This window comes from Thermobia domestica, chromosome 8, assembly GCF_964235325.1.
Source record: "Thermobia domestica chromosome 8, izTheDome1.hap1.1, whole genome shotgun sequence".
NCBI lineage: Eukaryota > Metazoa > Arthropoda > Insecta > Zygentoma > Lepismatidae > Thermobia > Thermobia domestica.
The window spans coordinates 264,065,015-264,077,315 of NC_137461.1; the positions used below are offsets into that span (position 1 = coordinate 264,065,015).

Here is a 12,301-nt window from a genome sequence, read left to right on the forward strand (position 1 = left end):
GTGGGCCCCCTATTCTATATTTGAATATACAATATTTGGCATAATTTGAGTGCAATTTGTTTTAAAATCTTCATATATATACCTTCTGCATCTGAATGCTCCCCCCCCCGAAATTTACAGAGAAATCGACGCCCTTGTCCTGGGCGTTCAGCAAAGTGTGCTGTCAGCCAGAAAAGGTTGGGAACCACTGGAATAGAGCATAATCATGGAACGTAAAGCTAAATATTTCATTTCCAGTGGTACTCATAAGAGTTTCACAATGTACAGTGGCTTATTTATAATTTAGGGGGCAGGTGGGCAAAAAAAAGTGAAATTTAAATTACGTAGGTGCAGGCCGGTAGCCAGCCAAAAATGTAGGGGGGAGCTGAAGTTAGGGGGGGGGCGATCCAACCATATTATAGTTCACTTGCAAGTCTACCGTGGAAATTTTTTGGGGGGGCTCGCAAAAATTTAGGGGTGCCGGCCCCCCAGACCCCCTGGATACGAGCCTGCGTAGGTATGCATAATAACTGCAAAATTGTATAGGAACAATGCATTTTAAAAGCGGGAACACGCCTTGATTTGGTTGGCGGGGGAGGGGGAAGTAGGAAATCCCAATCATTGAGAAATTTTAAAAATCAGGTATTCCTTTTGTTGGGAGATGTGTGTAGAGAGTTAATGATAGGTAACTCATTGTGGATCTTTGGGCATAATGGATCCCCTGTTATTTCATCCTATGAAGATTGATCAGTCATGCTACATTGGCATTCAGCTGCACCTAATATTATTTTGCTTTCGTTTCTGTCATGTTTGACCGAGTCTTTATGAGAACAAAAATATCTTTTACTATCATTTATTGCAGCTCATAATGACATTATTACGTCACACATGGTCGTGCATAAACGTTGCACATGAAATATTCTTTTCTCTGTCTCTCTCCTTTTTTATTTCTTCGGTTTTATTACTTTCGCAAAGAGTTTTTAGTAGGCGTCCTGATGGCAGTGTTTGCAAAACAACAGAACCATGAAAACGTCCCAAGTATTTTTCTTACGATCAACACTGGCTATTATTATATCTTTAAAAACGCTTTATATATATTTTTCTTCCGTTAGGCATAAATATTTCACGATTCTTACCAGTTATTACTTGTGTGTGTGTATGTGTGTGCGTATTCATTCTTAAAGAGCTAAATTCCACACCATTTTTTAAAAATTATTATTTTAGAAGATTTATAAGTAGAAACTTCCGTCCGCATGCTGAATAATTTCTCAACAATTGTTAGATAAGGCGGCATTTATCTAGATCGGTCATTTCCGACTGGCCAATGTGCTGTATAACATGATAGAAGCACGCTTTTACGGTCATAGAAATGGCAGGGAGAAACACGTAGAACATTTAGGAAAGGGGATGAGATACGGATAATTGGATGGACAAGTTTTGGCAGTGTATGAGTACTCATGAATCGATGAATAGCCGTAATTTATATGTCACAGAAATTATATCGACTAGACTATCGATATCCTTGTTTGTCGTTGTTTCAAAGTTTGGCGTTGATCGCGAGACGAGACGAAACAATTTTCGTAACGAAATATGAGATGCATCCTACTTGGTATCATTTTCACGACGGATGTGCCCACGAGATGAAACATTTCTCGTCTCGTAAATGAGACGAGAATTATATTTTCAGATTCGAGACGAGACTAGAAGCATTACAATTCGCGTCTCATTTTCTGTGGTGAAACTTGAAATGTCACGAATCTTATGGACAAGTCTAGTTCACCCAAATCTTAGATTTTAAACTCTGTTTACTGTTATATGATTTACAGTATGAGAACTATAAATTGATAAAGTGATAATACGAGCACAATAAAGAACGTTTATCAACGTTTAAATATAAGCAAGTCATTCAACGATGTATTCCAACAGTATGGGTCAGAAACATGGACATTACGCAAAAATGATTAAAAAAAAAAAAAAACGACTGGGAGCTTTCGAAATGTGGGTGTGGAGAATGAATGGAAAGGATTAGCTGGGTCGAGCGACAAACAAATGAGAATGTTCTACAAATGGTGGGGGAGAAAAGAACAATTTTAGATATTATTAAGAAGAGGAAGAGAAACTGGTTGGGACATTGTCTGAGAAGAAATTGTATCATGAGGAATGTGCTAGAGGGTATGGTGGCAGGAAAAAGAGAGAGAAAGTGAAGGAGACTACAATTAATGAACGATATCAAAACAGAGAAATCGTACGTAAAGACGAAGAGGTTAGCGGAAGACAGTGGAGCATATAAACTTCTCAGTTGCAACAAGTGACCTGCCAATAATGGCAGAATACCTATGATAATAGTGCTGATGATATCACATCTTTCACGGACCTCTTGTGATTCGGAAAGATTCTAATAACTTCTAGATAAAACGAAAATTCTAATAACAAGAAAGATTCTAATAACAAGAAAAAAAATCAGGACATTAATTTTTGTCCTGATAAATAAAAAAGCAAAACGGGACGAGACAAGAAAAGCTTTTTTTTTTCAAGAGTCGAGACGAGATTAGAAACAATTCTTCGAGAATCGAAATGAGACGAGACTTTTCCCAAATTTATAAGACGAGAATTCCGTGGACAACACTATGTATAAGTAATCATAGACCACGAATATTATCATGGGCCTCCAAAACTATCGACTTCGCTATTGATGTCCTTGTTTACCTCTTACTAAGGATGTCAACGAGAACAAGAGGACACTGAATTTTCGAGATACGAGAGAAGAAACATACTTTCCGAGACGAGATTCACTTTCACGACACCTTTTTCGAGATGAATCATGCCTCAACTCTTGTCTTGTACTCACTCGTGGTTCCTTCTTGTATCATTTTGTTAACTCGAATTCGAACTCTTGATATTAGAGTCACATAAATAGCTGTCTGTTACATGTGTAAGGTAGTCACTTATATACCTATTTACGTAGCTGCAACTGAATTTTTCTTTAATCTGACCATTTGTTGCGTCCAAACCTTTGGCCAGCTCTTCAGGTGAGTGCACACATAGTGAGCCGTTTCCATTTCGCGGCTGATCCACAGTTTCTTTTTAGATGTTGACATTGAAAATGCATTGGGTTGTCTTTTTTAATTCTCGCATGACCTGCTGTGTGCTGTGCCGGTGTCGTTTCCATGCCATGCCCTGATATGACGCCTTGAAGAGAAACCACCTCGGTTGCGACTTGACGGCCGCAATGTTTCGGTTGTCCTCGGAGTACTCGAAGTGACACGAAGTTTGACCAGAACCAAAAGAAGTTGTGTAGAAAGCAGTACGGCGCAGCATGGTATATGTCAGTAGTCGCGGCCATGACACAGATGGGGGCACTGCACTCTGTATGTGAAATCCTTTAAATCTGCAAATTGTCTGCATGCTTGGGTCATCTATTGGCATCAAGCAGGCAGCATAAGTAGCGACACCTATTAGCGCCGCTGTTAACTACTAGAAATTAACATTACTCACAGACAGATAAATTTTATTTTTATAATAAGGATTAGAAATTAGTCAGTTTTTTTATTACTGAAGTACTGAAGTAAACAGTTAATATATATTATTCTTGTTCTTTCTGTTGTAGTCCAATGTATGTTCCTACGACGAGAAGCACTGTGTATTCCACCGCAATGCAGTACCTGGCGAATAGTCCCTCATCTGAGGCTACGCATACATCACCTTCACAAATGTGGAGCGGGCAAGGTAAGTCCACAGTAAATCTTAGTAAATCTTCTTTACTTTTTTGATGATGGAAATTTATGCGCAGTAACCTACGGTTTGATACTTTTGAGGAGTGTCTAGAGATGGGAATTATTCCAAACCACACTTCACATATTTGCCTTTTAATGCATACACGTTAGCAGCTTGACTACGAACGTGAGCTTATCGTTGATAAACTACGAGTTCATAAAACAAATTGTTGATAAGCTACAAATTGTATAGAGAAATTATTGGTAAGCTACGTATTATAGAGAGAAACTGTTGATGAGCTACAAATTATTGACATAATTTATTGATAAGCTAAAAATTGTTGAGACAGATTGTTGATAAGCTACAGATTATTGAGACAAATTGTTTATAAGTTACAAATTGTATGGAGAAAATATTGGTAAGCTACGTATTATTGAGAGAAATTGTTGATAAGCTACATATTATTGACACAATTTATTGATAAGCTTCAAATTGTTGATAAGTTAGAGATGATTAAAACGAACTGTTAATAGGCTACAAACTTATCATACAATTATTAATTAAGAATTTTTGAATTGAAAAGGAAAAATGTAGCAATGGTTTGCTTCAAACAATTATGTGCTCAACATTTTTCACTATTTTAAGTTTAAAATGTGCATATCTCTGTGTGAAGACTTGGTTCATCAAATAATAATGTAATATTATTGCTTTGTAGGACTAGATTTATGTTATGCGTCATATACCGCGTTCTATTAGGTGTAGAAGATAAATATTTTATATGTTCTTTATTTTTTCGTTAACACAGTCCAATTTGTCATGCATTTATTCCTACAAATAATATGTGCGTTACTATTGGGAGTATTTGTGGAAGACAAACCACGATAGATAAACAACCTGTTCTGGCAGAATACAGAGTGTTTCAAAATAAATATAGGGGTTTTAAAGCTTTGTAATATTTATTAGATTTAACGTACAATTACAAATACATCAAACGAAAGAGCAACTCAAATAGTTTTTGCTACAAGTGTTCAATGTGAGCACCATTTGTCACATGGCATACATCGAGTCATCGAGTCACATGCTACCATTTGGCACGTATATAAACCGTAGTCTGTAGGGTTTAGAACTTGTAGCAACTGCAAACGATAAGGACGTAATAAGCGTCTTCTTAAAATTCTCTCCAAACAGAAGGTTGCACTGTAACTACAGATTTAGTCTTTACAAAATGTAAAACACAAAAAACTTTCTGCTCACTAGTCGCCATCTTTGCTACTAGCGGTTTCTAACGGCAGACAGAGAAAACAGTGCATGCGCATGCGTGTGTACAAAACTGTTTCAATTGCTCTTTAATTTGACGTATTATTTATAATTGTAAGTTTATTGTAAGAAATAGGCTACGATAAAGAATTAAAACACCGATATTCATTTTGAAAGACCCTATAAAATCTATATCAATTATTATTGGCAGCAAATGGTACATGTAAGGTTTTAGACATTCGTTCTTTTCTCGAAAACAGCGCATCAGAATTTAACCTCAAGCACGACGGCGTGTTCAGCTCACTCGGCTCTATCGATATACGCTTCACCTTTGAGCAACAGTTACAGAAGTTAAAGTTTAATAATTAATGAAGGCTTTGGCCTGTATCTCATTTACAATACTGTACACAGGGGCGTACCATGAAGAGAGATTTATAGGATTCGAATTCTCACAAAAATTCGAAGTCTTTTTTGAAGGATATATTTGTGTTTCGTCTGCATCAGGGGCGTACTCATAGGCTCCATAGCAGAAGATGCCGCGATCTGCGATGTGATCGCAGAAAATCTGCCGTGCCTGTGCAGAAAAATTGCCAGAATAAAAAACAGTCAACAGAAAAGTATAAAAGCATGCCTGCTATGTGTAGATGTCTTTTCCAATAAGTAACGTTTCTGTCGAGCAAACAGAGAAGGACATTACTTCGTCTTCAAACTTCTTTGAATTTATGAGTTTATTTCAGTTTTTGATTGATATAGATCAGAATAGATTATTTTTTTTTTGAATACAAGAGGTAGTTGATGAGTATTTTAAACTATATGCCCGTAGCCAAACACCCGTAGTAAAAATTGTTGCAGAAGTACCTTAGGATTCTGAAACATGTATTTTTGGATAACGCACATTTTAGTTCCTAAGTGAAGTCTTGACCCGACTACTGTAGGTTCCATAGTTTTGGAGCTATGGACCTTTAAAATTCATTTTTTTTTTTTTAATTTTCGACAGTCTATAACTCAGAAAGGAAGCATTTGTGCACCCAGGTTGATCTATAATTTTTGTCTTAACTTGGTGTCAGAAATCACCTCCCAAATGTTGTCGGTGTTGTTTTGAAACACCCTGTAGAATGTAAATGTTTACTTTACATCTGTTAAGCAGTTTAGTATTGGCGAGTGCAATATTTTTCTTCTCTTAAGTGAAGCAGTAAATGGTTGGGTATACTGCTAAACGCAAGAGCGATTTCCGTCATTGTGAAACATATCTGGATACCATCCTTGTTTTAAAGCTAATATTTCCTTATTATACTGTACTAAGGAACAGAACAACAGGAAATAAAGCGGGAAATTATTGGTATAGTGGGGAAAAGTCTGCTTCGAAAAGTATTACAATAAACCAGTTGTTCGTGAAGTAATAAAATCTTTCTTAATTAACACTATAATTGAACGCTAAGCGAGCGTGGTCATGGGTTTGGTTCACGATGGGTATCAATCTTGATGTAATTAGGAACCTGCTTAAATTAAGGGTCATCTAATTTCATCTAGAAAGCCGAAAATTTATGAAATAATTGAGACGACATAATGCTCAATTGAAATCCATCTGCCAAGCACATCATTTTATGGTAACGAGTGGCAACGCTAGAGTGGGTAGTGGGGTAGCTACGTCTATCATGGGGGAAACGGTGGCTTATTGGTAGGGCGCTTACTACTGATGCGTAGTCGCTGGTTCGATACCGGCCACGTATATCTAGTTTTGTGGCGGACAATATTGTTTCCATGGGTTTTCTCGGGGTCCCGTTTCCTCGGACTTTCTCAATCTACCAAAATTCTCCCAAGCTCATTCACTTGCCTTAATTATCCCTCTCCCGTAGCCTAAAAGGTTTCATCGTATCACATGCAACTGAAACATTTCATTTCATTGTAACGTAGATCGGAATACGAAAAAAAAAAAAAAAAAAAAAAAAACTGTCCCAAAATTTTCGTTCAACCCCCTAAGAAATTAAACCTGACGTCGTCAATGCCAGTGGCGCCAAAATCTTTACTTCGTAGAGAAAATCAATTATGGCGAAACCTGTGAGATTAAGCTTTTGATTTAACCTGGTACTAACTGATTCACTGAAATTTGATGAAGTAAAATCATTGCAATAGATATGTAACGATCATGTTGTTCAAAGATGAGACTTGTAAAATATCTATCGATAGTACACATCGATCTAAAGCAAATATGAAATCTTTGAGTTTTACGTCCCACGGTTACGGTTATGCCGGAGAGGCTAAAGGAAACGGTGATGATGAGTAATGAATGAAATGGTGGAATGAAGAAAGTGGAAGGAAACGGGAAAACCTCCAGGAAGCCCACGCACACGGTATTTGTCCACCACAAGGTTCACTTGGCGGGGGCTGGGATCGAACCCGGGACCCCAAGCACCAGAGGTGAACGCTCTACCACTGAGCCACCGCGGCCCCACTTGATAATAAATTAAGATGCGTAATTTTTGAGAAAATTGATAAAAATGAATTTGCGTATATGTACTGTGAAAATAAACTGTTAATGTCTGTTGTTGTTCGTCTTCTCCTGATCTTAACACACATACTCCTAACAGGGAAATAGCTATTCTTAACCAGTGGCGTACGCAAAATATCATCAAGGAGGGTTCAAGCACTAAATTTCATTTCTATTTCAGGCAAGTATGATGTATCATATATGGTAAATGCTTATTTTTTCATAAGATCTTAGTGAAGGGGATCAACCCTGAAACTCCCTCTCCTGCGTACGCCACTGCTTCTAACATTCAAAATACTCCTAACAGTAACGCATAGGGGTATATACGTATTACTTATAACAAGAATAACACATTAAAAAATACTAGTAATTTTCATATGTATTTTATTTTCTCTGTAGTTTGCTTAAACCCATCCGAAGACTATGCAACGAAAGTGTCGAGTAGTCCACTTCCAGGATTCTCGCAGCGGTTAACCAGTTTCACAAACTCCCCAAGTACGGCTACAATTCCCAGTTTATCCCGCAACGGTCTCTCCTCGTATCCCAGTTACATCACACCAGATCTTGGCTCAGCGTCCTGGAGCACCGGATACAACGATACGTCTTCCGGGTTGCCGTATGGAGTGGTTAGCAGCGGGCAAAATAGTCTCACGCGGAGAACGACTTCCATGCCAGGATTGTCAGCTAGTAAGTACTCGTGTCAATTATTATTACTATTATTATTTTTGTATTTATTTGTGTCTTGTAACATTTCGAGTGAAAACAGATTACATAGTAAAGAAATTAATGCAACTGAATTATAAGTATTGCCAGTAAAATTACAGTGAATAATTATCAAACTGTCTGTCAGTAATCCGTTTTTAAATTACATCAAGAGCTTTTGTTCATCGTTTTAGTTATGGGAATCGTTTCCAACTTGCAAATGTATTACATAGAAACCCGGTTTTACAACCTGAGAAATTGAAAGAGAAACAGTGAAGAAGGGAGGGTTTAGGGACATGATGTAGGACAGGGGCTGCCAACGCGTCAACCACGGTCTGGAACTGCACGAGGGTGATTCAGAAAGTAATGTCTCCAAGGTGATACCTTATTTGTATTTGAACAGATAGCGGCGATACAGGTATCAATGGAAAGCTTGTAATGTCAGCTACAAATGATAGCATCATTTTTCAATTAGCCTCCGTTACGAGCAACACACTTGGCGCGATCGCGAAACAAGGTTTTTCATGCCGTCGGCGAAGAATTGTGGTGTTTGCTGGCGACAACATTGTCGGATTGCTGCTTCCACCTCCGCGTCACAACTGTAACGTTGCCCATTAAGGTGACCTTAAAGTTTGGAGATGAGCCAAAAAGTCGCAGGGCGCAGTATCTGGACTATAAGCAGGATGAAGCAGAATACCAACAACACTTTGCCAGCAGACGGGACAACTTTGAATGTTTTGGCGGAAGAGAGGACATGTGCCTGTACTGACGATTTATTTCCGGATCGTAATGGTATATACACGACCTGTCGCCGGCGATGAATGTTCCTGGGTGCACAAACTTCCGCAGTCAGAAATCCAGTGACAGCCCGCTGTTTAAACCGGACGTCACGACAGGATGTGATGGTTTGCTCCATTACTCTGGAAGAAGAAGAGATAGGAAGGTGAAACAAGTTTTATTCTATATCTTAAACATCAGCGTATTAATGATAAACAGTTCAGAATGTTTCCGGTACACTATTGGCCAAGTAGTGGGCTTGGAGGCATTACTTTTTGAATCACCCTCGTAGCCCTCTGGGTCTTTTTGCCACACTGTCTAAATCGATCACTGTTATTGCTTCATGATTCCGTCTAGCGGGTTACTGAACAGATTAGTAGACAGTCAGTGATTGCTGAAATGAAAAGTAGCTCGCAAACTTAAAATGTTGGCCACAGGCGATGTAGGAAAATGAAATAAACAAGTGTGGGCAGTGTACGCATAGTCACAGATAGATTCACGTCAAGTATACCTGCAAAAACCATCGACTACGCTGTTGATATTATTGTTTCCGTGTCGCAGCTATATTTAATAAGTGTCAGGTTTCCTGTCTCTTGCTTCCCTTCTCTCTGTAGTTTGTCGAGAAAGGCAGAACGGGGCTATGACGTCACAGACCATTCAGTTGGAAAAGAATTTCCTATAGGCTCAACACGACACGATTAATGGAAAGCTGAATAATTTCTAAAGAGGGAAGACATTTGTGGAAGAGAGCGTAGGAGGAAATAGTGGAACCCTTTGAAAACCCACGAATACGATGTTGCCTGCCACAAACTTACATGTGATAGGATCGAACCAGGAACCCTTCGCACTTAGGGTGAGTGGTCAAACACTGAGCCCCTCTGGCAACAATGATAGTAACTTTGTTAAATGGTTACTTTGATGTATTATTTTAAAACATTATTTATGAATTCTTGCACTCTAGACATGAAAGGGCGTTTAAAGCGATTAATGAAAAAGAAAAAAATGTGAATTCTGAGCCTTGGTATCGAGACGAGACGAGACGAGACTTTGTACAGTCTCGGTCTCGTCTCGGTTGATAAAAAGCGGTCTCGGTCTCGTCTCGAGTCAATCACCGTCTCGGTCTCGTCTCGGTATATAAAAGCCCTTCTCGGTCTCGTCTCGATAATTCGAGACGAGGCCGAGACGAGACCAAGACTAGTCTCGGTCTCGGTACCACCCCTACTTATTATACACTATAAGATTTTTATCCGATTTCAACGATAGCAAATCTTCTGCCATGGTGACATCTAGGCGCGAACCTAGATTTTTTTTTTATTGAGAGGGGTCTAAACTTTGGGACCGGGGTGGGTTCAATACTACAAGCCATTACGTCTATATATTATTGAACGGGTATTATTCTGCACTCGTAAAGAAGATAAGTAATTTTAAAATATTCCAAACCAAACCACTTGGCGTAAGAGCCCGGTTTGTGGGCCTAAGCCTACTCCAGCGCCATCTTCTAGCGATTGGCTGAACTACGTCTATCCTAGCGGTGAACACATGGTCAGTGCGCTGCGATGCCCTGTCCCTAACAGAAACATCAAGAGTTTCCTAGATCTAGTGACCGTCACGTGTAACTCTCTAACCACTAGACCCTAAGTGTAAGATATTCCCGCCTGAATTTTCAGGAAAAAAATGATAGAACTAGATTACTTTTTAAGCGAAAGGGGATAGATGAATAATGTAAGATCAAATGTCCATGCTACATCAACCATTTCCCTGTTACGGAGGTATAGTTTTACACTGTAAAAAAATGAGGTGTTGAAACAACACAAAATGACTACCACTTTAGCGTGTTACTTGTGTGTTAATTCAGCACCAAGCACATCGCCTTCTGAGCATATCAGAAATAACTCGTTACTACCCGGGAGAATTTGCATTGGTATTTATCGTTTAATATGAGCAAAGCTTTGCGAAATATATTTAGCACTTGTGCCAAGTAACGAATAATGTTCTATGTTTCCTGTTATCGATCACAATAATATTGTTGTAAACCTGTGAATCGTCTGACAACAGTTACATAGGAAACAGTTCTGCCATCTTCTGTTCATACGTTCTAAGACACAAGAATAACAAATAAAGAAAATGGATGGAAGCACTGCTATCTGTGTAATTGTTGTCAGATGATTCACAGGTTTACAATAATATTATTGTGACCGATTACAGAAAACATAGAATGTTATTAGTCACTTACCATAAATGCGAAATGTATTTCGCAAAGCTTTAGTCATACCAAACAGTAAAAAACGATTCAAATACAGCCAATAACGAGGTATTTTTTATATGCTCTGAAGGCGATGTGGCTGGTGTTGAATTGACACACAAGTAACACGCTAAAGTGGTAGTCATTTTGTGTTGTTTCAACACCTCATTTTTTGCAGTGTACGCATTACTATTGAGAAAGTGTAGAAATGTATGTTGAATATGAGTTCCAAAGTTTTCGGGGGTCCGGACCCGGTTGGCCCTCGTTTGTACCCCACTGGTTCTTCATAATCTTGATTTGCACAAGAGCAAAGTAATATCAGTCAATGGTGGATTGCTGACGTGCAATTTAACACAGCTGTCAACACAGCATGTTTACGAGTAATATTTTTTAAAACATTGTATTTCCTGTTTCAATAGTAATGCGTCTTAAAGACGTTAAAACATTTCGTACTATACCATTAACCTTGCTGTGTAATGTGTGCATAACGGCGCCATAGCGTGGGGGAAGCTTGCAGCTATAGCGCTGTCCCTTTACATCCAAGTGAAAAACATGATGTGAAAATTGTTAGAAATGCTTTCGATTACAAAAGCTTGATAGGTTGAATAGATAAAAAAGTTAATTGGTGTCTCCACACTTAATGATTTTTTTTCCTTACAGATTGGCAAATTTGTGTTTAACGTACTTTGCCGTAAGGTTCTTATGTTTCATTATGCTAAAACGAGAAGACATTACTTCCGGACAGCAATTTCAACTAAAATAGACAGAAACAAGATAGAGGCGCCAACATATATAAAAATGAATTATGCTTTTGGTTTAGTTGGGATATTAACGTTTAGCATCTCTTTTCAGCAGCAAGGTTGTATGAAACATGGACCTAAGATTTAAACTTGAATGCAAACCACTGTATTGTGCTTAAATGTTTATGTCCTCCCAATGGGAATCGAACCCAGGACCACGCGGTAACCACTAGACAAGCAGGAGGACTGAAACTAAAGATGTGCATGAGACAAGAGTTCATTTTGTCTCGTCTCATTACGAAGATTTCGTCTCGTCTCGTCTCGTGTGGTACCCTAATTGGATACCTACTTCTCGTTATTAAATTGAATTCTATAATATTGTTACAGCTAGAGATTCGATAA

The 12,301-nt window shown here is 38.5% G+C and overlaps 1 protein-coding gene across 5 annotated transcripts in view; it reads left to right on the forward strand.

Moving 5' to 3' along the window:
- Nucleotides 1–12,301, forward strand: part of LOC145693601 (uncharacterized) — a 306,547-nt gene that overhangs the window by 196,125 nt on the left and 98,121 nt on the right. For all 5 annotated transcript variants that reach the window (XM_081769733.1, XM_081769734.1, XM_081769735.1 and 2 more), the window contains exons 3-4: nucleotides 3,587–3,705; nucleotides 7,838–8,125. In XM_081769733.1, the coding sequence (XP_081625859.1) occupies nucleotides 3,587–3,705; nucleotides 7,838–8,125 (407 nt within the window). The remainder of the gene's footprint in view (nucleotides 1–3,586; nucleotides 3,706–7,837; nucleotides 8,126–12,301) is intronic.